The sequence below is a fragment of the Myotis brandtii genome, unplaced genomic scaffold, assembly GCF_000412655.1.
Source record: "Myotis brandtii unplaced genomic scaffold, ASM41265v1 scaffold374, whole genome shotgun sequence".
NCBI lineage: Eukaryota > Metazoa > Chordata > Mammalia > Chiroptera > Vespertilionidae > Myotis > Myotis brandtii.
This window is the reverse complement of record NW_005364372.1, coordinates 667,935-694,926: the sequence shown is the minus strand read 5'-3', so window position 1 is coordinate 694,926 and position 26,992 is coordinate 667,935. Positions and strand designations below refer to the sequence as shown.

Here is a 26,992-nt window from a genome sequence, read left to right as displayed (position 1 = left end):
AGGGTTGGTGTCTGTATCATATATATGGAGATTCACCCTTTGTGGTATGTTTACAAAATATTCTGCAGTTTATCATTTCTCTTCAGACGTTGTTTATTGTGTTTGCCATACAGTTTTTATTTCTATGCTATTTATCAATCTCTTTTATTGCATAATTTAAAAGGAGTTTCTCATACTGAGATTATAAAGAAATGTACTTAGGTTTTCTTTTCATGCTTACAATTCTAAAACTAAAGGTCTAATTTGGATTTGAAATGCTATGTGGTACCAAGATAAATTTAATTCAAATTTAGGTTCATTTTCTATGAAGATTCATGTGAAGATTTAGTAAAGTTTTTGTCATCTGTTGGAGTGAGATCTGGTTAATTGAATTTTCTCATCAATTGATTTTTACTCAGAAAGCCTTTTATTTCAACTCTTGAAGTATGTTTTAAAATGTGTTAGCTTCCTGCTTTTAATCCAATAAACAACTTTTAACAATCTTCACACACCTTAAAATTAAGTCTAATTGTATTTTACTATGGAATTTGTAGGACTTTTACTAAATCTCTACAGACTAAAGGCCATAGAATGAAAATTGTTTCACTAAATAGAATTTTGGTTAGCACTTTGTTTTCTCATGACACAGCTCTGTCACCTAAAAGTAGAGTAACCCTGTTTCCCAGGGACTTAATTTAGTTGACTTTTACTTAAAACCAAATTTAACATTCTTTTCCACACCAATCAGTCTGTCTGGAAAGTCAGTTCACATAATTAACTAACATGTTAAGCGCTAAAGAAGAATGAAGAATAACGGATATGAAAAGTTTTCTGCTCTCTGTAACTGTTGAAGTAGATTAAAAATTAATGTAAGCACTGGCCGGTGGAGAGAAACATTGATGCCAGAGAGAAACATCAATCAGCTGCCTCTCACACATTCCCCAACAGGGAATTGACTAGCAGTGGTTCTCAACCTTCTGGCCCTTTAAATACAGTTCCTCATGTTGTGACCCAACCATAAAATTATTTTTGTTGCTACTTCATAACTGTAATGTTGCTACTGTTATGAATCGTAATGTAAATATCTGATATGCAGGATGGTCTTAGGTAACCCCTGTGAAAGGGTCGTTCGACCGCCAAAGGTGTCGCGACCCACAGGTTGAGAACCGCTGGACTAGGGGGTCCAAACCTAGGTATGTGCCCTGACCACAAATTGAACCCACCACCTTGTGATGTGAGGGATGCTGTTCCAACCAACTGAGCCACACGAGCTGGGGCCACACTGAAATTTGTTGAAGGATACGATCAATTACTTTACAGAATGCCTCTTAATTGGGGGCTATGTGGTTCTTCCCATGATTAGAATAAAGTTATATATTTTTTTGTGGAATGTCACAAAAGTGACCTTGGTGTATCATATCAGTAAGTACGTGATGTCCATTTGTCCCATGACGGGTGTTCACTTTGATCACTTGATTAAGGAATGTCTGCCATGTTTAAACATTTTCCCTTTGTAAGTAGCAAGTACCTTGTATAGGGAGATACTCAGACTATGTGGTTCTTATTCCTCCAACTTTTATCCACAAGTTTAGCACTCATCAAATAGTCTTGCTTGTCTCTTAATTATTACTATTGATTGCCCAGTGATACTTTATAGCTTAATTTTTAAAATTTAGATATTTAATACACCTGTAATTTATATTAATGTAGTATGAGGCAAGGGTGTAAACTTATTTTCTTCCAAACTGTCAATTGTACCATCTTTTGATCTGCCCTTTTTCTACCAAAAAAAAAATGTCATCTTTATCATATAAATTTTCATTTGTACTTGGATCTATTCTGAACTCTATACCTCTAATTATTTACTCATTCCCATGTACATTCTTTCACGTGCTCTTTGGAACAATTTCATTCACTCTCCCAACCCCCCATCCTTAGGGGTTATTATACGTGGTTAAGCAAGCCCTTCCCCTTCTGCATGAGAATTTGGCCTTTCATTAAATGCGTTTCTCTGGCACACTGATAATGTCAACTCTGTCACATTTGTTATGGTAAAAATGATTTTTTTATTGATTGTAGAGAGAGGGAGGGAGGAAGAGAGAAGGAAACACTGATTTGTTGTTCCACTTTGCATTCATTGGTTCAAAACCAGGATCAAAACCACTACTGTGGTGTACTGTAACGATGCTCTACTGAGCACCCAGCCAGGGTTGGTAAAAATGATTTGACTGGCGAATTGCACCTGGACTGGAAGAAACTATCTAATGGGGACACCATACTTTGAGGCTTCTGAGGGCAGTGACATAACTAGTTGTGTGTACCTTCCAGGTACTTTGGAAGCTATGCCTATGGAACTGTTACGAGATACTGGATACTGATCCATAACACTTGAGTAGGTGGCTCCTGCACTTATCTAAGATGGATCTCATCACCTTGTATGTACCTAGCACTGCTGTGTGGACTGCTCCAAGGACTCCCGAGCAATGCCTGGCATTGCCCTTCTGCATGTGGCTTCCTAGCCTGTATTTTTCTGAGTATTATGCCAAATGTGGACTAATATAACTTTTCTAAAGCTGAATGTTTACATTTACCTTGGTGAATGTAGCAAAGCCTTCCAATTGGAACTCTATTACATGTATATATACATTTGGAGTAGGGAATGGAATGTTTGTAGTACTAGGTCTTCCCATTCAGTAACATGTAAATGGATTCAGGATCCATGTATACTAGACAACAAATGTTATTAGTTTTTTTTTTTTTCCTTCTTAGTTTTCTTCATTTGAGTTTTGCACTTATTAAATTTAGGGTATTTTAAAAAGTGTAAACCATAAATAATCCTGAGAAACTAGAGCATACAAACCATAATATAAAAATTGTAATTGCATTTAAAGTTTGATTACAAATACATGTATGCCTTTATAAAGAGGTTAGTGAAAGTAATTTCTAATGTACAGTACTTGAAAATAAAATTCACGTCCCTTATGTTTAAAAGAACATTTCCTATTGGACTTCTCTGCACTTGATTTTACAAATATCAAATAGAACACTTATCTGACATTAGGGATCCATTCAATATAAACAAATTTACAAGGTGACTTAAACACCAATACTTTATAATTATGTTAAATTGCCATTTCTCTTCCTGAACTAAACAAATTTAAAAGTGATTCTTAATCCTTTTTTTGGGTCAAGATTGAATATATGTTCAGCCTAGACTTCTGTCATTCCTTTCATATTTCAGCTCATAAATTTAATTTGAAGGAATTTTCTGTTTGGGAATTTCCTAAATTAATAGGCTCTACCAATCATTTATTTCTCCCCCCTTTCCCTACCTTCCATTAATTCGATATTTACTCCAATCCAGGATCTGTTCTAGGCCCTAGTGATGGAGCAGTCACAAAGCAAGCCATCATCTCATTGGTAACCTAGTCATTTCACAACTTTCAAATTACAGAATACAGCAGCAAGAAATAGTACCAAGTTAGAGATATGTGGATCTTTATATTAAAGAGCTTTTTTTTGTGTCCTTTTTTGTGTGTGTGGTAAACTATACATAAAATTTAGCATTTGCAGGTGTACAGATCTGTGGCATTCAGTACATTCATTGTGCAACCATCACCACCATCCAACTTTTTCATCTTCTCCAACTGAAACTCTACAAATTAAACACTAACTCCCAGTTCTCCTTTTAAAGTACTTTTAATTTTTCCAAATGAAAGTGATCAGAGCCAAACTCTCCTGACACTGTGGTGCTTCAATTACTCATGTGTCAATGCTCACCCTTAAGGGGAGGGAGTCTAGGCCCTCTTTGACAGTCTCAATTTTTTCAATTTTATCTCTAACTCATTGTTAAAGTATGTTACATTCCCAGCATAGAGTATCCTCTCAAATTTACACGCACACAAAAACCCCCGCAGTATTTGTAGAAGTCTGAAAAATCATGCCATGAAAATCTATTCCAGGATTAAATTGCCATCAGAAAGAAACATACCTAGATTCACATCACAGTATCCTAGTGAGGACTCATGACTGGTTTGAGTGTTAAGCAACTGCTTTGTTTTTAACCTATGAACACCAAGCAAGGTTTCCCGATTGGACAGCCTTTTTAGGGTCAGTTAAGATTAAGTGTAGGGTAGAACTTAGTCAAACAGAATGCCATAGTATGTATGCATTTTTGTACTAACATCATGTAATCTTTTTTCCCCTCAGTTCCATTAGTTTTTTCTCTCACCATATTGTTTTTGAAAACTGTTACCTCAATTTCATTTTGAAATATTTTTGTGGTATAAATAATTCAGAGTAAAGCTTATTTTCCTTTAGTAAAATCTGAACACCTTTTGCTCCAAGAAAAGACCACCCTTTCTTGTATAATTGGTGGGAGCTTAAATTGGCAAAACCTGGTATTTCATTTGTATTTTGCTTTCTTAGAAATTACTTAGGCCTTTCTTGTTTTCTATATTCATTACTCACCTTATCTTTTTTACATGCTTTTATTTTATTTATTTTTTAAAAATATATTTTATTGATTTTTTACAGAGAGGAAGGGAGAGGGATAGAGTGTTAGAAACATCGATGAGAGAGAAACATCAATCAGCTGCCTCCTGCACATCTCCTAATGGGGGTGTGCCAGCAACCCAGGTACATGCCCTTGACCGGAATCGAACCTGGGACCCTTCAGTCCGCAGGCCGACGCTCTATCCACTGAGCCAAACCGGTTTCGGCGACATGCTTTTATTTTTATTATTTTAGCGAGAGGGAGAGAGAGATGGAAACATCGGGGCATGTGCTATGACCGGAAATCAAAACTGCAACCTCTTGCCCGGCTGGCATGGCTCAGTGGTTGAGCATCCACGTATGAACCAGGAGGTCACAGTTCAATTCCTGGTCAGGCCACATGACTGGGATGCAGGTTGGAGCCCATGTGGGTGTGTGTAGGAGGCAGCCAATCAATGATTCTCATCATTGATGTTTCCATCTCTCCCTCTCCATGTTCCCCTGAAATCAGTAAAAATATATTAAAAAACACACACAAAACTGCAACCTCTTGGCTCATAGGTCAATGCTCAACCACTGAACCACACTGGCTGGGTTCATCTTACCTTTTAATGTACATTTTGTAACACAAAAATGCACCAATTTTGACCATTCAATCCACTTAATTTCAGGTTAAGTGGGAAAAAGGAAATTCATATGCCTAAAGCATTGTTTGGCATCAGGAGTGGCCATATTTTGAATAGACCTTAATTTTACACTACAGGCCCGGTGCACAAAATGCGTGCACTTAGGGATTTGAGGGTCCCTCAGCCTAGCCTGAGCCTTCTCGAAGTCCGGGAGCCCTCCGGGGATGTCTAACAGCTTAGGCCCACTCCCTGCTGTGGGAGCACACTGACCACCAGGGGGCAGCTCCTGCATTGAGCGTCTGCCCCCTGGTGGTCAATGTACGTCATAGTGACTAGTTGTTACGCTGTCGGGCCGAATGTGAAAGGACACAGGCCAGGCCAAGGGACCCCACCAGTGCACAATCAGAGCCAAGGAGGAATGCAGGAGGTTGGTCAGCAGGGGAGGGACCATGGGAGGGCTCCAAGGCGTGTCAGGCCCACCTCGCTAAGTCCCAATCAGCCGGACCCCAGCAGCCAGCTAACCTACTGGTTGGAGCATCTGCCCTCTGGTGGTCAATGCACATTATAGCGACTGGCTGACCAGTTGACTTGTCTACCACTGGTGGTCAGTGTACGTCATAACAAGTAGTTGAGCGGCTTTAGCATATCATGCTTTGGTTGAACAGCCAACTGGCCACTTGGCATATTAGGCTTTTATCATATAGGATTACAAATAAAGACTTTCAATTGCCATAATGAAGCAATATATATATATTTGTGCTTCATAGTTCTCAGGGTGCTAGGAAATTCAAGTATTCTAAGCCACATTCTAAAATACAGCCACGAGTCTTCGAGAATCTCTGGGTAGTCTATGACAGGAGCTTTTATCCAGAAGTACTAGTATGCATAATGTTCCTGAACTTGTATGTAAAATTGCCCTGTTTTTCTGCAAGTTGCCTCTCCTGTTTGCTACTTTACAGGATAACTACCAGTTAGAAAACTGGTGCATATTCCTATAGATTTTATTCTACGCACAAAGAAATTTAAAAACCTAGTATTTGTATACACAAATTGCTTTACATCTTTTTCTAGGAAGACAGATTGCATTTTTATCAGATTTTTAAGGGCTCTATGATCATTCTCCCCTCATCCCCCAATCAACAGGAACCACTGTTGTAGGGAGTTAGAACAAGTTTTTCTTACCTTCAACCAGTTTAATAATATTGGTAACAGCCCTAGCCAGTTTGGATTAGAGCATCAGCCCATGGACTGAAGGGTCACACGTTTGATTCCAGTTAAGTACACATACCTCAGTTGCAGGCTGGATCCCTGGCCCTGGCTGAGGCACATGTAGGAGGCAACCAATCAATGTGTCTCTCCCCCTCCCTTCCACTCTAAAAACCAATGGGAAAAATATCCTTGGATGAGGATTAACAAAAAAACAAAAACAAGAGGCCCAGAAATACCCCATTTTTTTTGGTATGTTGCATATCCACATCCATGCAATGTAACACATTTAGTCCTTAAGCCTAATATGTACCCATATATCTATAGCAATATACCCATGCACCCACTTCTGACAACAGCTCCCTTCTATAAAAAAACTTGCTGGATGGTTGAAACCACACCTCCCAAACCCTTCCCCAGCAGGGCCCCGCCCTTAAGGTTATCATCTGTCTTCTCTTGTCCAATATTTCAGGTATTCTTCTGCCTTGTAAGGCCATTACATTTGCTATTTCCTACACCCAACATACTCTTCCTTCCAGATAAGGCTTCTTCCCTTCCCTTCAGATTTACTTAAATTTCACCTTCTTAGGGAAGACTTCAAAGATTGGTCTGTTAAATTTTTATCCCCCCCTTATTTACCGAGTCTCCTTCCCTGCTTTTTCACCATCAACATACATGTAACACACACACACACACACACACACACACACACACACACACACACACACACACACGTTTAATTATGTTTACAGTCTCTTCACATGGCTGTTTTCTTCCAGACTGTCGCTAATGTTATCACTTTTTGTTGATATACTTTTAATAACCTGGCTTAAAGAACAAAAACCCTTCAGCCAGGGACCAACAAGAAATCGCTTTGTTCTTTGAATAGCCTATATTGGAAAGAAAAACTATGACAAACATTTTATAGTTTTTTAATTAAGATATCTGAGGTGCTTCAATCCCATAGATCCCATCAATCTACTATACAGATCATAATAATCTAATTTTATATCTGCTTTCGGGGAGGAACAAAGGAGCTCATGCTCCTATACTAAAAAAATGTTTTTTATTGTTGACAGTATTACAGATGTCCACCTTCTAAACCTTTTCATAAAGATCACCTGACACATCAGATAGATACCTCTTTGTGAAAACACCCTTCTCTTACATTATAGTACAGTCATTTCAGTGTGTTTCCTATTAGAATGTGGACTTTGTGAAGACACGAACCATGTTATCTTTCCTTCAGCATGGTGCTTGATACTAAATACTCTCAATATTTACAATATGGCCAACAAAAATGGGAGAGTAAAACAAAGGTTTTTAAAGACTGAATAAGAGACAAGTATTTCATTTAGATATAAGCAAAAATGTTAGGAAAAGAAAGGACTGGCTCCCAAATCAATCCAGTTATATTTTCCCTTTGTAACACAATAAAGAGACAGTCCCATTTTCAAAGAAATTAACTTTTATTTGAAAGGAGACTACTCTTCCCCACACATATCCTCTAAGGACTCTAAACTATACAAGAGCCTGCTTAACCACTGTCCCATACCAAGATTTCTAACAGCAAAGTATACAATTGCTCTAAGTAATAAATAATAGTAAGGGTTGTCCTTCACTGATTAAGAGAATACTTAAACTTCAATAAGTTCAACACAAAAAAAAATCACACTGTAAAGTTTGTAAGTCTTAACAGATGTAGTTTAAATAGAACATGTTTTATAGGAGCCCACAAGCTTTCCATCTCTAAGAAAAATGCCCTTTTTAAGGTTATAAATTTTCATTTTTTCAAAAGAAACGACTGTTTTATAGCTTCAAACTTTCTACACTCAACTATTTGACTGCTCCATGACACCCCAAACCTGACATGACTGAACTATTTTATGTGTTACTATCTTCTCCAAAAGAAAGTTAAGGAGTTTGTCACAAATGTAGATTTCTAATACAGTATCTAACAAAAAAGCTTTAAAAAGATCATTTCTTTCCTTTTTTGATTAGCCAGAAGTTAATTTTCTGTAAAAGCAAAAACAAAACAAAACAACAAACAAACCCAAAGCATAACACTGGGGGTTCCATTTTTTTTTTTTTTTACTCAAGATGTTTAACTACTCAAAATGACAATTAGAACTTTAAGAGTATAATAAAAGGGGTGGAAAACACCAATGCAATTGACAAAGTGTAGACGCTAAATAAACCAAAGATTTTTTTTTTCGGATTCCTTTTAAGTAGGAAGGATTAGAAGCTCAGGGAAATCCAGAATTAAACAACAAAAGAGAAAAAGATATCCTCAAATGTAATCATTCTCTTCATCAATAGCGTCCTGAAAGAGAGAGAAAAAAAGTTAAAATGACAATTATAGTTTGACTTGCATATAGTAACAGCCATCATATACCCTAATTTTCTAAAACTAACCATTAATTAGAACAAAGCTGTAGAAGCTTTGTTTCTTAATGCTGTAGAAGCACAAAGGACTTACTCGGGCTGTAGGAACGAGATCTTGATCGTGATCTGTATCGGCTATAGTAAGGAGAGGGTGATCTTCTTCTGTAGGAAACAAAAGATTACTTAGCATACACATAATCCACTGAGGCAAATGAAAATGAAAATTCCCATCATTCAAAATAATAATGGACCCAAGATGATAACTATTAATTTCTCTGTGTGCCAATGATACCAAAACAGTAAGTATATGGCACAACAAAATACTAGCAAACACAGGTAATTTATGTATGTATTCAGTTTTGAAAAAATAATTCTTTCCTACTTTCTTAAGAAAGGATCATATAAAATCTTTCCAATATTTTTCTTAATACATATCAAACATAAATCAAAAGCACCAAATAATACAACTATCATCTAATTTAGAAACTACAAGTTAAATATTACCTGTATCGGTAATCGTAGTCTTCATATCTGTCATAACCACGCTCATATCCTCTTTCATAGTAAGAATCTCGACGCCTGCCACCTCCTCCGCCTCCACCACCGCCTCCGCCTCCACCACCACCACCACCACTACTACAAAAAAATGTAAATATTTGATATCAATGTGAACGATTATTTTCCAGTATCACTTAATATAAAATGGTACTTAAGTAAAATAAAATAGAGGAAGGAGGTGAGAAAAGGCAAAGAATAACCCTTTCATGCCAATTACCTCTATGTCTTAGTTGGCTGCCACCCATGGTATTCTTGCCTTGGCTTCTTATTCATTACATAAATAACCAGGAAAGATTACACACAACTCTCCAAACTATAAACTGCTCTTCTATTAATGCCCTGCCAAAATCACCAGGATCTTTTCAACAAGGTGAAATGAACTGTGCTGGAAAACAATACCAAAACACTAAGAAGTGCCCAGTCAGTGTGGCTCAGTGGTTGAGCATTGACCCATGAACCAAGAGGTCACTGGTTTGATTCCCAGTCAGGGTACATGCCGGGTTACTGCTCGATCCCGTGGTGGGAGACATTCTGGAGGCAACCAATCAATGTTTCTCTCTCCTCCCTTCATCTCTCTAAAAAAACAACAAAAAAAAAAGAATAAAAAGGGAATACTTTAAGAATGTATGATATTTTTCTAATATCTAACACTTTTTTCTATCTGTAGAATACCAAGGGCCAGAAATGCACTTCAATAATTTTAATTTAGCCTCCTGTGTGTGCGCGCGCGCACACACATACACACACACACGCAGTACACCTTTGAACTGCACCAGCCTACTTATACAGATTCCCCTCTTCCCCCCCAATAAATACCTGCACTGTTTTCAATCAATAGTTGGAGTCTGTGTATGCAGAGGGCGAACTGCATGCACTGATCCATGGCATTTTACTTAGGGCACTTGAGTATCATGGATTTTAGTATCCACAGGGGTCCTAGAACCAATCCCTGGTAAATACTAAGGGAAAACTATGTTTTCGGAGAGCTGAAAGTTCGATGTGGATTTTTGACTGCACAGGATTTGGTGCACCTAACCCCTTCATTTTTCAAGGGTCAACTGTATATATAAAAAATGATTCAAAGAATATATACAAATTAAATAAATTTCCATTTCAATTATAGGGAAAATTTTATCGTTTGACTTATCAAAATTTTGTAGATACATCTGGTAGACTTCTGGCTAAAATAGTTTAGCTTAGGAAACTTGAAATCTTACTGAGTTGGTCTGCCCATGTAGATGCCTGGTGTAGGTGTATGTGCTCTCTTGGTGATAGAATAGTCCACACGAATTCTTCTGCCATCCAGCTCCATTCCATTCGCCCTTTCCATAGCCTTTAAAGAAAAGGCACAGTCAGTCATGCATAATTCACCAAGGAGAGACTATCAAAACTGTAATAAAGTTAACACTTTCCATTTGAAATTTCAAAAATTAAAATTCTCTAAACACTTTTTTCAAACAACAGGGGGTATGATTTTACATATGAATCTCTGCTATATGCATGTCAATAGCATTGAGTTTTCTAATGCACACATGGACACTTGCAGGCCTGCGCTGAAAGACTGGGGCAGCTAGAGAGAAGGAACTACACAACTCAGGGAAGCTTGCATAACTCTGGGGATGCAGTGACTAATTGCAGACTGGGCAACTCAAAGCAGAAACTACAATTCAAGTGACAAGTTTAAACTAGTCAAGCTGTTCCTTAAGAACACACTGCCATCTAGTGTAGTGAACTACAAATAGAAAGGAACCTCTACCTCTCAGTAAGTGTTCCTGTCTTATACGTGCATTTGTATTCCTTTTGACCTTCGACACTAATACCAATAAATACAATAATAATTATATCATTTTAACAAATTTGCATGAAGTTCTTTGAACTAACTAAAGTTGCCATTTTCATTTTATTTTGCCCAGGAATAAACCTGGGGGTGGGGGTGGGAGGAGAAGAATCAAGAGAGTACAAACAAGTTTCATATATTAAAAAGTTTTAATTGTTCACACTCTTCAACATTTACTTCAGGTCAGATATCTTGAAATTTCTAAATGTACACCTTTATCCCTTAATTGAGAACAGAAATAAGCTAAGTAGTCCCCCCGCCTCCACCTGCAGTTTCAGTTATCCACAGTCAAACTCGGGACGAAAATATTAAAATGGAAAATTGCCGAAATAATTCTTAAGTTTTAAAATTGTGCATGTCCCTCCCGGGATGTGAATTATCCCTGTCCAGCATATCCACATTATATAACCTACTCTACCCACCCCCACCCCCATTAGGCACTTACTGGCTGTCTGGGTTGTCAAATCAACTGTCATAATATCAGTGCTTGTGTTCAAGTAACCCTTATTTTACTGAATAATGCCCCAAAGCATAAGTATAGCAATGCTGGCAATTCAAATATGCCTAAGAAAAGCTGTAAAAAGTGCTTCTTTGAAGTGAAAAGTTTGGTCCTGTCTGAGGTTTTAGGCATCCACTGGGGTCTTGGAACGTATCCCCCGTGGATGGATAAGGGGGGACTACTATATGTAACAGTAAAAAATACTGACAAAACATTAGAATGCCTATTATATAAAGGACTTACAACCTGAAGCATTATTTTGTTATGACTTTTATAAGCACACCACCATCAATACTTTGGGACTGTTAGTTCTATGCTGTGGGTGGCTATCCTGTGCACTGTAGGATGCTTAATATCATCCCTGGCCTCTATCCACTAGATGCCAATAGCCCAGCCGTGGGCAAACTACGGCCCGTTTGAAATGAATAAAACTAAAAAAAAAAAAAAAAAGACCGTACCCTTTTATGTAATGATGTTTACTTTGAATTTATATTAGTTCACACAAACACTCCATCCATGCTTTTGTTCCGGCCCTCCGGTCCAGTTTAAGAACCCATTGTGGCCCTCGAGTCAAAAAGTTTGCCCACCCCTGCAATAGCCTCTACTATTTTTAAGAGATATGCTAACATGTATTATGATTATGTTGCAATTAAGCACTGTTGATATATAGAGCAATAATCTATATATCCAACTACTGACTGTCACATGTAAAATGGTACAAAGAAGAAATGCTAATACTTGTCATTGTTAAGGTTTGAAAAAACCTTAATAATTAGCTTCTAATTCCTTAAAATGGAATTTTCTAACTCAGTCACTATAAACTTTTAGTATAGAGAAAGCAAGCCTACTGCTTCCTTTATAATCCAATACCTATTACATTAGAATAGTACTATTTCAAATCATCCTGTTAGGCAAATTAAGAATGGCACCGAGAAAAAAAAAAAAAAAAAAAAAAAAAAAAAGGCCCCAAAAAAAAAAAAAAAAAAAAAAAAAAAGAATGGCACCAAACAAAAAATAAAAGGTACTAATAACTCTTTTAGTCCGACCGATGTATCTATGAACCAGGAGGTCATGATTCCATTCCTGGTCAGGGCACATGCCCAGGTTGTGGGCTCCATCCCCAATAGGGGGTGTGCAGGAGGCAGCCAGATCAATGATTCTCTCTCATCATTAATGTTTCTACCCCTCTCCCTCTCCTTCCCTCTCTCTGAAATCAATAAAAACACTTTTAACGCCGAAACCGGTTTGGCTCAGTGGATAGAGCGTTGGCCTGCGGACTGAAGGGTCCCGGGTTCGATTCCGGTCAAGGGCATGTGCCTGGGTTGCAGGCTCCGTCCCCGGTGGGGGATGTGCAGGAGGCAGCCAATCAATGACTCTCTCTCATCACTGATGTTTCTATCCCTCTCTCTCCCTCTCCCTTCTTCTCTAAAATCAATAAAAAAAACAAAAAACAAAAACAAAAAAAAAACACTTTTAAAAAATACTAATTCTTTTCGTGTATTGTTTTTCGACTAGAGGCCCAGTGAACAGATTCATGCACCGGTGGGGTCCCTCGGCATAGCCTGCTTTGATTGGGCTGAAACCCGCATCCAACATCCCCCCGAAGAATGTAGTAGAGCATGAAGCGGCAAGCGGTTGGGGAGGAGGCACTCCTGCTCATCCAGCTCCCACTCATCCTGGTCAGCTGAGTGGTGTTCCAACTGTAGGAGTGCACCTACTACCAGGGGGCAGCTCCTGCGTTGAGTGTCTGCCCCCTGGTGGTCAGTGCACGTCATAGCAACCGGTCCACCAGTCAACAGGTCGCTTAGGCTTTTATATATATAGATTATACAACAGAATAACAGATGAACATTAAGAGAATAGAAAAACAAAGCTGTGTATCTATACATGGGGAGTTAGTTAGACACAAAATTAAACAGATTAAACCTAAACATCATAATTCTAAAAAGTCAATTGAATCACCTGCTTTGAACATGAATAAGGCTTATTAAAAAGAAACACTTCACATTTTTCCATTAATTCAAACATACATCTCACTTTACAAGGCCGGATTTCAATAAGGATATACCTATACCAGAAGTGAAACTGGCCATTCTAATTGTAACACTGAATCAGGTCAAGAACAAAAGAGGACATGTTTATGGAACTGGGAGTCGATTAATCAACTTTTAATAGCAACTCAATACTATAATCATGTATATCAGAAAATGTTCAAAATGACAATTATAAAAACAAAATTACCTCCTTTGAGTCATCTATTCTCTCAAAATAGACAAAAGCAAATCCTCGTGATCGTCCAGTTCGCTGATCATAAACCACATTGACACCACTCAATGGTCCATATCGAGAAAATACTTCACGAAGATCTCTCTCTGTTGTATACAAACTGAGGCCAAACACTCCAAGACAAGTGTTGGGATCTGGATTTGCCTGTTGAATAAAGATGTCGTTTAATTTTAAGCTCCAAATTAAAATAAATATTAAAACAGGTGCTTAGAACACCTTACCCAAAGACTATATTGTTTCAAGTGACTTGAAAATAATTTAAGAGGAAAATAAACCAATGAGTTATATCCTACAGTTCACAATAACACTCCTGCCTTCTTCTTCTTTTTTTAAAAAAAAAAATATATATTTTATTGATTTTTTACAGAGAGGGATAGAGAGCCAGGAACATCAATGAGAGAGAAACATCAATCAGCTGCCTCCTGCACACTCCCTACTGGGGATGTGCCCGCAACCAAGGTACATGCCCTTGACCGGAATTGAACCTGGGACCCTTCAGTCCGCAGGCTGACGCTCTATCCACTGAGCCAAACCAGTTAGGGCAACACTCCTGCCTTCTGTGGAATAAACTTCAGGTTGTAGCCTGAATAAAAACAAAAACTCCACTCTGTAGTCCAGCAATTTTCAGAATGCATACTAAGAATTCATCCTTAGTTTAATGCCATATTTCTAGTTTATTCAAATGTTTTCCATCCCTATAGATGTGTACTCAATCTGACTTTATCTGCAATTGCTGATTAGACTCCCCACTGCCCAATTTCATTCCTTAGTAGATGCACATGGCAGTCTGCAGTATCACATGGGAGAAGCACAGCATAGTAGTTAAGCACAGGAATACTAGTCAAGAGTTTGGTTGAAATCTGGACTCTGCCAGTTAGCCAAAAACAAACCTCCATGTCACATATTCAAGAATCAGCTTATCCATAACATGGCAACTTGCCTCACAGATGTTAAGAATATTAACTGTATTAAAGAATTCTGCACAGTGCTCATATTATGAGTGCTGGCTATTTCTATAGTTTTTGGTATTTACCTGCTGTCTACCCACTAACTGCCGTAAAACTTTTATTTATTTTTTTAAATATATTTTATTGGTTTTTTTACAGAGAGGAAGGGAGAGGGACAGAGAGTTAGAAACATCGATGAGAGAGAAACATCGATCAGCTGCCTCCTGCACACCTCCTACTGGGGATGTGCCCACAACCAAGGTACATGCCCTTCACCGGAATCGAACCTGGGACCTTTCGGTCTGCAGGCTGACGCTCTATCCACTGAGCCAAACCAGTTAGGGCTGCCGTAAAACTTTTAATTTCATTATTCTCAACACAGATTATGCTTTCCATTTTAGTTTTGGAACATACCATTTCTCTCCAAATTTCATCTCTTTAAACTACTCAAAAGTCAAGGAAAGAAAATATACTTAAATGTACATTAAATAATATCCATACCCTCAAGGATGCTTCTTAAGTACTACTTTTTTTTTTAATTAAAAAATATGTTTTTATTGATTTTCTTTAGAGAAGAGGTAGAGGGATGGTGAAATAGAAACATCAATGAGAAACATGGCCTCCTGCATGCCCCCTAATGGGGACTGAGTAACCAAGCTGGCATGTGCCCAGACTGGGAATTGAACCGGTGACCTCTTGGTTCATGGGTTGATACTCAACCACTATGCAACACTGGCAGGCTTGAGTACTACTTTTTAAACCATGGTCTCACTCTCATAAAGCAAGATATTATGCTATGACTAAACACATATTAAAGATAAAATAAGTTCATTAACTTTTATAAACCACATACCCTGCTGCCTGTATGTCTTCTCCGGTTAGACATTGGAGAATGACTTCGGCTCCTTCGACGCCGGTATTCTGGTGTATATGACCTACTTCGAGATCGTCTCCTATGAGAGTGAGAATGGGATCTGGATCGGCTGTAACGTCTATGAGAATGCCTCCTTGACCTCGACCTTGGAGAGAAATAAATGCAGGTAATACTTAAACAAATGGCTAATGCCAAGGACCTATACATATATCCCTGTTTATTCTCAGCTCCTTACTGAAGAAAGGGTAGTCTTCCTCTTGTTCTCTTAATCATTACAATCTCCTCCTTGTTCTCAGTCTATCCTTTCTCCATTCTCTTTTCACCTTACCTTATAAGCATGTTAAAGTTCTGCTTTCTTTTAAAAACAAAATAAAAAAACAAACAAAAAACAACAAAAAGCCCAACTACAACTAGGAAGGAAATTCTGCGATATTCAACACAGATGAAATATGAGGGCATTATGCTAAATGAAACAAGTCACTCACAAGAAAACAAGTATTGTATAACTCCATTTATATGAAGCATTTGGTAGTCAAAATCTATGAAGACAGAAAGTAAAATGGTCATTGCCAGGGGATAGGAGGAGAGAACGGGAACTCATGGTTTAAGGGGTATAGTTTCCGTTTTACAACAGATAAAAAGAGTTATGGGGATGGATAGTGGTGATGGTTGCACAACAATATGAAATGTATATAACATCACTGAGCTGTACATTTTAATTTTTTAAGTATATTTTTATTGATTTCAGAGAGAAGGGGAGAGGGAGTAAGAAACATCAATGATGAGAGAGAATCGTTGATCAGTGGCCTCCTGCACACCCCCTACTGGTGATCGAGCTTGCAACCCGGGCATGTGCCCTTGACTGGAATGGAACCCAGGACCCTTCAGTCCGAAGGCCAATGCTCTATCCACTGAGCCAAACCAGCTAGGGCACTGCACTGTACATTTTAAAATGGTTATGGTTATTATGTGTATTTTACCACAAAAGAGACAAAACAAACTAACACCACAATAAAATCCTTTGTTGAATCACTTATCACCTCTTTAATATAGTACTATATTCTTCCTTTACTGTTAAGTATCATTTCCTTTCCAATCTTTCTTTAGCCACTGCAATCTAGCATCTACTAAATTAACCTAAAGGCCCTTCTAATCTAATGGTCTTCATTTCTTTAAGCTTTCAAGAGCTTCTCACCCATCTTTCCAATGCTGATTGTTGAGGAGGAAAGTGACAGGGACTCTTAATCACCCAGGGATTTCTCTCCCTCCCCTCCAGCTCCCTGCCACTACATCTGACCAGAATTCCACCCTGGACTTCAGTCAGAATCTTCAGGTAAAGAATGTAGATGGAATGTGAATCTTGAAAAAGCTTCTCAAATCATTTTGATAACCAGCACAACATACTTATATCAACTTTCTCTGTACTAAATTACATGCCAAGACAATTATTTTGTTGTGCAAGTATTACTGAAATAAAATAAAATAAACTAATGCTCAAATGTCAAGCACATTTCAATCAACTGACATTTAATTTGTTGTAATAGCTAGCTAGTATCTGATAGAGTTGAGATAATTCTACCTTACCTAAGTCTGTATCTAGAATGTATTATTCATTTCTAAACTCCATTACTAAGCAGTTTGAAAAAACTACTTCACAATTTTTGAATCATTGATAAAATGTCTATATAAAATGAGGTAAAAATAAGGGATTTTAGAAAAAACAAACACTACTTCGCCCTGAAAAACCCTAAAAAAGCATTTTAAGTATTATTTTAAACACACATACCTGGATTTTGATCTTGATCGAGAATGGGATTCAGAATGTTTGGAAACCCTTGATGGACTACGAGATCCTGACCTGCTCTCCGATTTTACACGAGCAGGAGTTCCCGTTGGAGATTTTGACTGAGAGCGAGACTCCTAACAAAGAAGACAGTATTACAAATGGCACTGGTCAAGTAGATGCCTAACACCTAACATTTAAAGTACCGTAATTATTTATATTGATTGCTCCTGAAAAAACAAATGGTTAGGCAACACCCTCCAGAAAAAATTTCAGCTCATTAATAACCCATTGTTAATACTGCTAACTGTCCTCAATAATTCCCTACTTGAACCAGATCACCAATTCTCTATTAACTAAGTAATCATGCAAATTCATCTACAACTTGATCATACAGACACTGGAACATAAACCATACATTTACTTAACCTAGGACCCATTCATTCTTCCAGATTCTTTTAATTCTACTTCACTCTTGCTTTCTACTTCTCTTCATTCTTCATTGAGTTTTTCATTTTTCATACTTCGTGTATTCTTCCCCAATTCAAACAATTCAAAATAGCCTTAAAAAAATATTCAAGTGCTTCTATCTGACCAATCTTCTGTTCAATTTTTTCCCCCATTCAATTTTAATTTTCTGATCTTTAATACTTTTCATTAGCCTTCTTTTATCTTGATTTATCTTCCACATTCTTGGAAAAAACTCTTCAATTTCTTCACGAACATTAACCTTAATGGAAAAAGAACATTTAGTATATTTAAGCACGTGGGGATTATAAAACTCTGCTGGAGTTCAGAATGTTATCTACCAAATGGAAAGCCAGCAGGTAAAGTGCAAATAACTAGTTTATTTAAAAAACAACTTTATAATCTTTAAAAACTGCTCAAAAGCCTAGTTTCTAAAAATTAGGGAATTCTGAATTTTTCTAAATGTTTTTACCATACTCTTCACCCTCCTCCCCTTTCATGTTTCATCCTAGTTCCTAAAATGTGAACAATTTTAATATGAATACTTAATTCGAGCATAAATCTAACATGAACTCTAATCCCCCATCTACATTTTCACTAATTTATAACCTGAAGAATAAGCTTTCACTAAGCCATGCAAAGCATCCTACCCTGAAATATTTGCACACACCTATCTAAACTCAAACACTGCAGGACACATGCTAAGGTTCAAAGCAGTAGAAAAAAAATTAGTACAATTACTAACACCTCCCAATTTTGTTTGACCTATCTTTGCTTACTCCGACTTAACCAGGAAGATAAGTTCTGACAAGCATTCTGAAAAAGTAAGGGGAAAAGCATGAAATTCTTAAAATTCCCCCCTGGCTTGTAAATTCCTAATATATGTATTTTTGCACCTGTGGCATTTAAAAACTCTTTATTACCCATTAAGTATCATATAGCACAAGAATTTATCACAAAATTATAACATGGTCTTTATTTTTTATCCCACCTCTTTTTGTTCATAGTTTTTGCAGATTTTATGCAGCTATGCATTATTTATACTCCCCCTTCAGTGACTATATCCTATACCAGAAAACTGGCTTCTGAAAAAGTTGAAATTAAAAACAACTACTTTCCAAATCAAACAATTTCAAACTAAAAGACTTCCTACCATGCAACCTGCTTACAACTTTTCCTTTACATTTTACTTAATGTCAAAAACTGTACTAATGCTGCTATGCATATTTATTTTTTCAGATGAAAACAAAACTGAATATATTTAGCTATCTACACAATATCTCACACACACTCTAAATTTCTGGACAGAAGCCTGGAGCAGGAACAGCAATTCAGGCCGTTTGATTCACTGAAACTGTAAAAGCAGCATATTCAGTACTTTAAAAGGGAGTGGGGGACAACAAATAATTTGCTTGTAATTGCAGTCTCACAGACTGGTTCACTAACTACGCTGATTTAAGAATATCTTCCCCTCTCTCTTTTTGCTTTCCTGTCTATAAAACAAATCCTCTGGTATAACATTCATTTATACTACTGTAGAATAGTAGTAGATGGAACAGTGCCTATGAACATCAGCACAGCCCTTGTTATAATACATATCAGAAGGCTTTGTGCTCTGTGACACTATAAAACTTTTCATTTTACTAGGATAGAAATAAAAACCCTATATATTAAAACACCAAATTTATTCTTAAATGTTTATGTGAAGCTTTCTAGTAAAGGATAAAAATGTTAAGGCACAAATATATGTGTATATTTCATTTTCAAATGTTCTCTCATCAGCATGACTAATGGTTGAAAATTATTCAGTAGTAATGAAAATTACCACTTCTTAGAAACTAATGTAAATAAGGTAATCAGTAACATCTTAAATTATAAATACCAGTGCCGGCACAGCTCATTGGGAAAAATGCAATTTTCCTTTTATTTGCTAACAAAGTATTAAGATATGACAGTATCTTTTCAAAAGACATTAGCATATTTTTAAAGAGGACTTGCTTTTTATTATCCAGTGTTACAAATATCTAACTTCCTTTGTTGCCTATCCTTCAATTTTGTTTTAGCAGGGAACCTAAATCTGCATAAATTTTTTCATAGAATCATTCAAGGTTAAGAAACAGTCCTCTTAACTCCCATTAACTCCTAGTTTCAAGGCTGTCACTATTGGTTTACTCTCCCAAGAAAATGTATAAACTCGAGACTTTAAAAAAATAAATAATCGTCAGTACACTTAACCTAAAAAATAAATTATAAGGAAAAAAAATGTAAACTATATAGAGAAAAAAATTAAAATAAAATATACCTTTAATTCTTCAAAATTTTTATAATACTAAGGCCTGTCCTAAGAACTAGTTGTTAATAGTCTTCACACACAGAAAAATGGTCATATTAATATTTACCATTTTTAAGCAACTTATTTCTCCAATGCTAGTGCCAAATAAATGTCGTTTTCACTGAACTGTACATTAGAAAACAGGCTACAATGAGCCCTTTATGGACAAATGCTACATTTCCCTTTTTACCTTTGACTTGCAACCACATCATATCACAAATTTTAATGTAAGTCTTAAATAGGCTTCCATTCCATCATAACCACTATAAATCAAAAGCCAAGCAAAAAGTTCTCACCGCACAACCTGCTCAAATAACGTGTTTGTTCTTTTAACTTGTTTACTATCAAGGTACCTCTGCTGGTAGCTGGACATAGCCTCCTCCCCCATCGCCCCAAAAAGGAAGAAGCTAACCATAAATATTAAGGAAGTTATGAGTATTCAATAAAGCCATCTAGGAGCCATCTTTCTTTTCTGTGTTAAAATACAGTTGTATTTTACATATTGAAAATAACTGCAACAACCACATACTATTATTTTAATCAGGAAAATGGGTTATTCAATATATGCACACGTTGCAGAACACAATTTCCACAGCAAGCAATAACTGCAGTGCTTTTTAATAAAGCTAGTATTATATTATAGGTGAAAAAATTTACACCAATATATGCTTAATACTTAAACACATAATCCAATATAAATGCTACACTGTAACCCATACTACTGTTATGGCAAGGCGAACTCTATGCCAAGTAATAGTGGCAAGTTTACACAATTCAAATCTATATGACTAGAACGTAAACTTTTAAAATAAACTTTCTCAAAATATATTTCCCCACTATTTTATGAAGTTGGGTATCTATTTCCATAGAAATACACTAGTGCATTTAGGTAAATTGTATGTCCAAGGGAGGGGGCGCTTAAATTACCCAAATAACTTATATTGTACTGTACCAAGAACCTCACTTTAGGACATATGAAAACCTGCTTTCACTCAATTCTTTCATTTCAGTCTACAGAAATAGCAGTTCTGTCTCCTTTCTCGAGTATGATAGGCTGCTTCTTTAACAGACTCCTAGGCTTATAAAAGTCCCTAACAACTATTAGAGCAATTCCTTAAAAAAACAAACAAACACAAAACAAAAACCCCTAAATTCTCACATTAGCTATTTTTAAATGATTTCCCTTTCTTTAAGGTTATACCTATATGATGTATTCTGAGTGAGGTTAGAGTGGTCTTAGTATCTGCAAAGACTCATAGATATTTTAAATGTGGCTCATAAACCTGCCAGCTTATATGCCATCATCAATTAAATCCAAAAAGCTAGTGTACTAAGTGACAATTTCAAAGGCATAGAAAACAACTTTATAAGAACTAAAAAGGTTGAGGTATAATAAAGCCAGTAAACAGCAACTAAAAGCAAACTACTAAAAAAAGAACCTGTCATAGTACTCTCTACTTATGTTCTCATTTTCTAATGTCATGAAGTACTTATGAATTTGAATAAGACTACAGGGCCTTAGTTTCAAGGAAAAATAAACTTTTCCTTCTACTTCAGATGGGTCAGGCCTAGTCACATCTTTCGTGAAAATTATGAGACAATAAGGACTATACACAACTATACATGGCAGTAACTTAGAGGAGGGAGGGGAAACCACATTTCCTTTCATTATTCACCTCAACTTTCTTTCACAGGGTTTACTGATTCTTTTTCCCATCTGATCTTTGCCATTTTCTCACCTCCACTTGTCTTGCTAAATCTGTTATGACATAGGAACATTATCAGTATTAATTCAGCATGTAAATATATACCTTTTACAAAGGTTCCATGGTTAGTTATTTGATATCTAAGCACCCACTGATATTACAAAGAGTTTTCACACTGTTTGGCAAGTTCTACGAAATTATTATGCTAATTATTCATGGCTATTTCACACTTGTTATATCCTAGGTAAATAACTAGTTCATTTACAAAATCAAGTCCATAAGTTTATTTGTATTTTTAATGAAGCTCATTCGTAAATACTTAAATCTCTTAATATTAGTTCAGGTCCCAAAACCGAACTAATTCTCTTTCAGAAATGGTACAAATATTAAGCATCTATGACAAATCTGTAAAATTACAGTTATGCTCTGTGGCTACAATTAGCTGCATTGCTCCTTTTAAAAATGCTACCTTCTACTTGTATTGAGCAAATTAAAATTAGTACCCTTCAGTGAAAGAAATCTCAAATGTAAAAATCTGAGAATTAAAATTAGATGATCCCTGTCGGGTAGCTCAGTTGGTTATAGTGCTGTCCCAATAGGTCCAATCCCCAATCAGGGCATATACAAGAATCAGCCAATGTATGCATAAATAAGTGGACAACAAATTGATGTCTCTGTTTTTCTCCACCCTGCTCTCTCAAATCAATTAATAAAAAAAAAAAAAAAAACGGGTAACGATAGTACTTAATTTTAGGAAGAAAACCCAAGACAAATAAGACTGTATCAAGTTTAATACAACCCCTACTATAAGAAAGGAAGCTTTATCCTTTTCTAATAGGTTGATGTGATGAGAGAGGAAATTAAATTTCTGAAAAAGCTGAACTGAAAGCTAAAGTGCGGACATTTTATCTGTAAAATAGGAAATCAATTTTATTTACATTATTTTAAACCCTCATCAACAGAAAAGTAAAAAACCGAGTTTTAGGTTTTTTGTTGTTTTTTATTTTAAAAAGGAGCCAGTCACCAAGCTGGCTTTTGAATGATGTAGTCACTGCCCCTATTATTACAAATCAGGTTTCAGATAAGAAATAAATCTTCCCCTATTTCTGCTGTTCAACAAAATATCAACAAATTTTAATTCCCAAATTGGTACAGATGAACTTGTGTTTTGCTCTTCATTTGTATTATTTAGTCAATCACGTATATATATATATATGTGTGTGTGTGTATATATGTAACCCTAGGAGTCTCTTAAGAAAGTAGGAGTAAGCTCTAAAAAGGGGGGCAGGAGTAAGTATTATTTTTCCTCCTTAAATGGACTTTAAAGCATAGACAATTATGGAATTATAAGATGGACTTCCACACAATAATCATTAACCTCTATTAAAAACATTGGGGCCATTGTATGAGAATATAATTGGACTCAATATTTTTCTAAGTTTCATTAAAAAAATCTAGGGGAAGAGAGGAATAAAAATAAGTGAAATAAGAAAAGCTTAATTTCCATTCTCCTTAATTTCTCTAAAGGACACTAAGATTTCTTGAGATGGAAATCCCACTTTTAGTTGAAGCTGTGCGAAACACACAACTCATTCTTTTTAAGACCCGCAAAGCAATAGCTCAAGTGCCAACTCCCAGCTCCAAAAGACATTTTCACTTAAAATACTTCTGTTAACGTGATATACATGTCCCAAGCAAATTGTTTTAAAGAACCTATTTTATGAGTACCACTATTCTCTTGGAGCCCTTAAAAATGTCTCATTCTTAACATCCCACTGATGTCCTGTTTAGACCAAATTTTTCATAATTTCCTTCCTAAAATATATTTTTAAAAATACATTTTTAAAAATTGATTTCAGAGAGGAAAGGAGAGGGGGAGAGAGAGAAACATCAATGATGAGAGAGAATCATTGATGGGCTGCCTTTGAATGTCTCCTTCGAGTGCCCTGACCGGGAATTGAAAGGTGACCTCCTGGTTCATAGGTCCATGCTCAACCACTGAGCGACTCCAGCCAGGCCTAAAATATTTAAACTGTGCCCTGCTGCTCTTCCTGTACCAATCTCTTTGTTCTTTGCTAAAATCTCTTTCATTATGCCACTCCCAGAATTAATAATCCATACATGGCTCCTCACTGCATATTGGATTAAATCCAAATTCATAAATTTAGAATTCAAAACCCTCCATTATCTGACTGCATATTTAGTCAATCTATCATCTGTCACTATTCCAGCAATCTATTCACTCACTGTCACATCTATACCATCAATATTCATTTCCCTTACCAAAAGATCCAAGGTAAGTTCCATATAGTAGGTAGAGCTCTCCCTTTCCAGTAGCTCACAGAACTGCTCGGCACCATTTTTTGAATTCCTTATTAATTCTATCACACAGCACTTGTTTATGTACTTTACCCAGATTTGAGCTGTCAGTCATCCCAAATAAGACTTCAAGTTGTCCCCCCCCCCCCCAATCTGTTTTTATTGTAAACATGTTTTTATAGTAAAAAGGCAGCAGCAGATTCTCAACAGTTTCACCTCAGGCAGAAGGGAATTTTGGTTAGCTAAGTCTTAGGGTTACTTATAACTAAATTGAGTCAATTATATTTTCTTTCCTAAAGTTCTTTTACTCCAGTACTTTAAAATCAAAGAGACATTAATCCATAATGGAAAATTAAGCTCCTGTAACTGTGTTTAGCAAAATCCATTAATGGCTCAGAGGCACTGAAGTACATGCACTCTTTAAAAAAAAAAGTGAACAACATAGTGTTGTATGAGCAAATAACTGGGATTTGTACATCTCAAATTCCTGGCTGCATGGTCTTCTGGGCCTCAGTATTTTATTTTAAAAATATATTTTTATTGAATTTCAGAGAGAAGGGGAGAGGGAGTAAGAAACATCAATGATGAGAGAGAATCATTGATAGGTTGCCTCCTGCAAGCCCTCCTACTGGGGATGGAGCCTGCAACCCGGGCATGTGCCTACACCTGGAACTGAACGGTGGACTCCTGGTTCATAGCAATGGTCAACCACTGAGCAACAGTGGCCGGACTGGGCCTCATTTTTTAATTTCTAAAATGATCAGAGTACTGCAGCCCTTAAATGAGAAGTAAATGACAAAGTATGTCAACATTTTTGGGGGAGTGGGTATAGATTCTAAAATTCTATCAAAATACAAACCCTTAGTATTAGCCCTATTTTTAAAAATGTGTTCTGAACTCTCTAGAAAGTTGCCCTTTAATTTTAAGTATCTTCTCAGTAAGATGGGGTAAATATGTGCTGTTTATTCTGTAGATAAAGCAAATGAAATCTAAATTCTGACCTATCAGTTTTCTCTAACTTATTTTAGTAAAAAAAGTTTGAAATATAACAATTACTTAAACATCTTGAAATCCTTTTTTGAGCCTTTGTAAATTTAGATACAAAGACAAGAAAACAATTGTATTCTATAAAAACTGCTGGTTGTGGTTAGCAGATAATCATTGTACTTTAAAAACCAAAAGCACGAGTGAATTGCTTTAAGAAAATGTAAATCCTCAGAAAAGCCTCTGGCATTCTTCTAATTCCTTAACCAATTACAGATAAAACAATAACCTCAAACTACGTTAAAAAAAAAAAAAAAGTAACACATGAGCATGGACTTATTCAGAGTTCACCCATACTAAAATACTTGGGTATCATGAAAAAGTATTTCCTATGACCACAACCACCACACAAGTGTAAACACTCTTTTTCTATTAAAACAAATTAATGCCTACATACATTTTAGATTAAAATTGGGTGGGAATCTTACATATATTACATATATAAGGTGGGAAAGGCGACAAGTATGTTAAACTAAGAACTTAAGGGAAACAAGATCCCAAATAGCAAGTCCTCTTCCCCACAAACCAAATCAAAACAAACATTAAATGAATTTTTTTTGTACGAAATAATCGAAGAAAAGATTAATGGATAGAATTCTTTCCAATAACTACCTAATTAATAGCTTACAACTACCACCAAATGACTTTTAAAAGTTTGCTGGGACAAGCCAATACCCCATCCTAAAAAATGAGCACTTTACTCATTTATATCTATCCTCCAGATTAGATTTTTAAACATCCAATCTTATAGGAATTAAAAACAGTTTTTGTTTATAATCTACTTAAGTCTCTTTCCTCAAAAAGAACAAAAGCCTGATGTAACTGTCCGGTTCCAGGTGTTTATAGTATGAGCTTCTAAAAGACAAACTTCAATCCGGCCAGCACACACCTGCAGTGTTTTTACGCGTTTCCCCTAGTGACCGGGATACTAACACAACAGAGGAAACACGTTGCCTGGGGGTTGTTTTCAGGGTTTCACACTCACTCGCTCCCACCAATTTCCACCTCGAGAGCAACTTCGGAAACACAACGCAAGCCCCGACAAACGTGCTAGTACATTTAAGCTTAGAATCACTTATCTGCGATGTTTATACTCATCGACCCATGAGAAGCTTCGCGCCCTCTTTGCTGATGGAGAACAGTATACACTGACTCGCTATTTTAAAAACACTGAGCCATGAAATCCCTTCAGTTATGTAAGATTAGGACACAAGATCCCCCCCACACACACTTTTTTGTTTGTTTGTTTTACCGTAAAAACCTGTAAAAGGAGTGGTCAATTTTTAGATGAAAGGTCACAGGAAGAGAAAAAGCATTAGAAGCTGAGATATAACGAAGAGGGGAAAAAACAACAACAGCCCAACATCAAGGAATCAGAAAAAAAAATAAGGCGTTACAGCATTTCCACACTCATTTCGGAAGGCGAGGCGAGGAGAGTAGAAGGGGCATTTAAGGGGGACGGGGGCTCCCGGCGTAGCGCTCCCCGCACGGCTCTCGCCTTAAGGACGCTTAAGGGTCGTTGCGGTCGTTGACTAACCACTTCCTGGGGCTCGTCCCACCTTCCACCTCAAGGCTTTCGCCTTTAGAGACGCAGCGCCGCCGGTCCCAGCAGAGCCGCGGCCGCTCACTGCAACAGAGAGCCAAGGAGA

General features: G+C 36.7%; 1 protein-coding gene and 1 long non-coding RNA gene across 7 annotated transcripts in view; one reads left to right on the top strand and one right to left on the bottom strand.

Annotated features, from left to right (window-relative positions):
• Positions 1–7,755: 7,755 nt before the first annotated feature.
• Positions 7,756–26,992, bottom strand: part of TRA2A (transformer 2 alpha homolog (Drosophila)) — a 19,926-nt gene continuing 689 nt past the window's right edge. The window contains exons 2-9 of one of the 6 annotated variants that reach the window (XM_014544626.1): positions 17,904–18,204; positions 17,478–17,611; positions 15,671–15,836; positions 13,826–14,014; positions 10,466–10,581; positions 9,195–9,326; positions 8,785–8,849; positions 7,756–8,628 (exon numbers count right to left, since the gene is read on the bottom strand). In XM_014544626.1, coding sequence (XP_014400112.1) covers positions 8,618–8,628; positions 8,785–8,849; positions 9,195–9,326; positions 10,466–10,581; positions 13,826–14,014; positions 15,671–15,703 — 546 coding nt within the window. In that variant the 5' untranslated portion in view covers positions 15,704–15,836; positions 17,478–17,611; positions 17,904–18,204 and the 3' untranslated portion in view covers positions 7,756–8,617. Of the gene's footprint in view, positions 8,629–8,784; positions 8,853–9,194; positions 9,327–10,465; positions 10,582–13,825; positions 14,015–15,670; positions 15,837–17,477; positions 18,205–21,950; positions 22,034–26,992 lie in introns of all 6 variants that reach the window. The other 5 variants (XM_014544624.1, XM_014544623.1, XM_014544625.1 and 2 more) reach the window with 5 other exon arrangements.
• LOC106727137 lies at positions 20,572–21,922 on the top strand. Its single transcript, XR_001363294.1, has 2 exons — positions 20,572–20,884; positions 21,782–21,922. It is a non-coding gene; the product is annotated as an uncharacterized LOC106727137 (long non-coding RNA).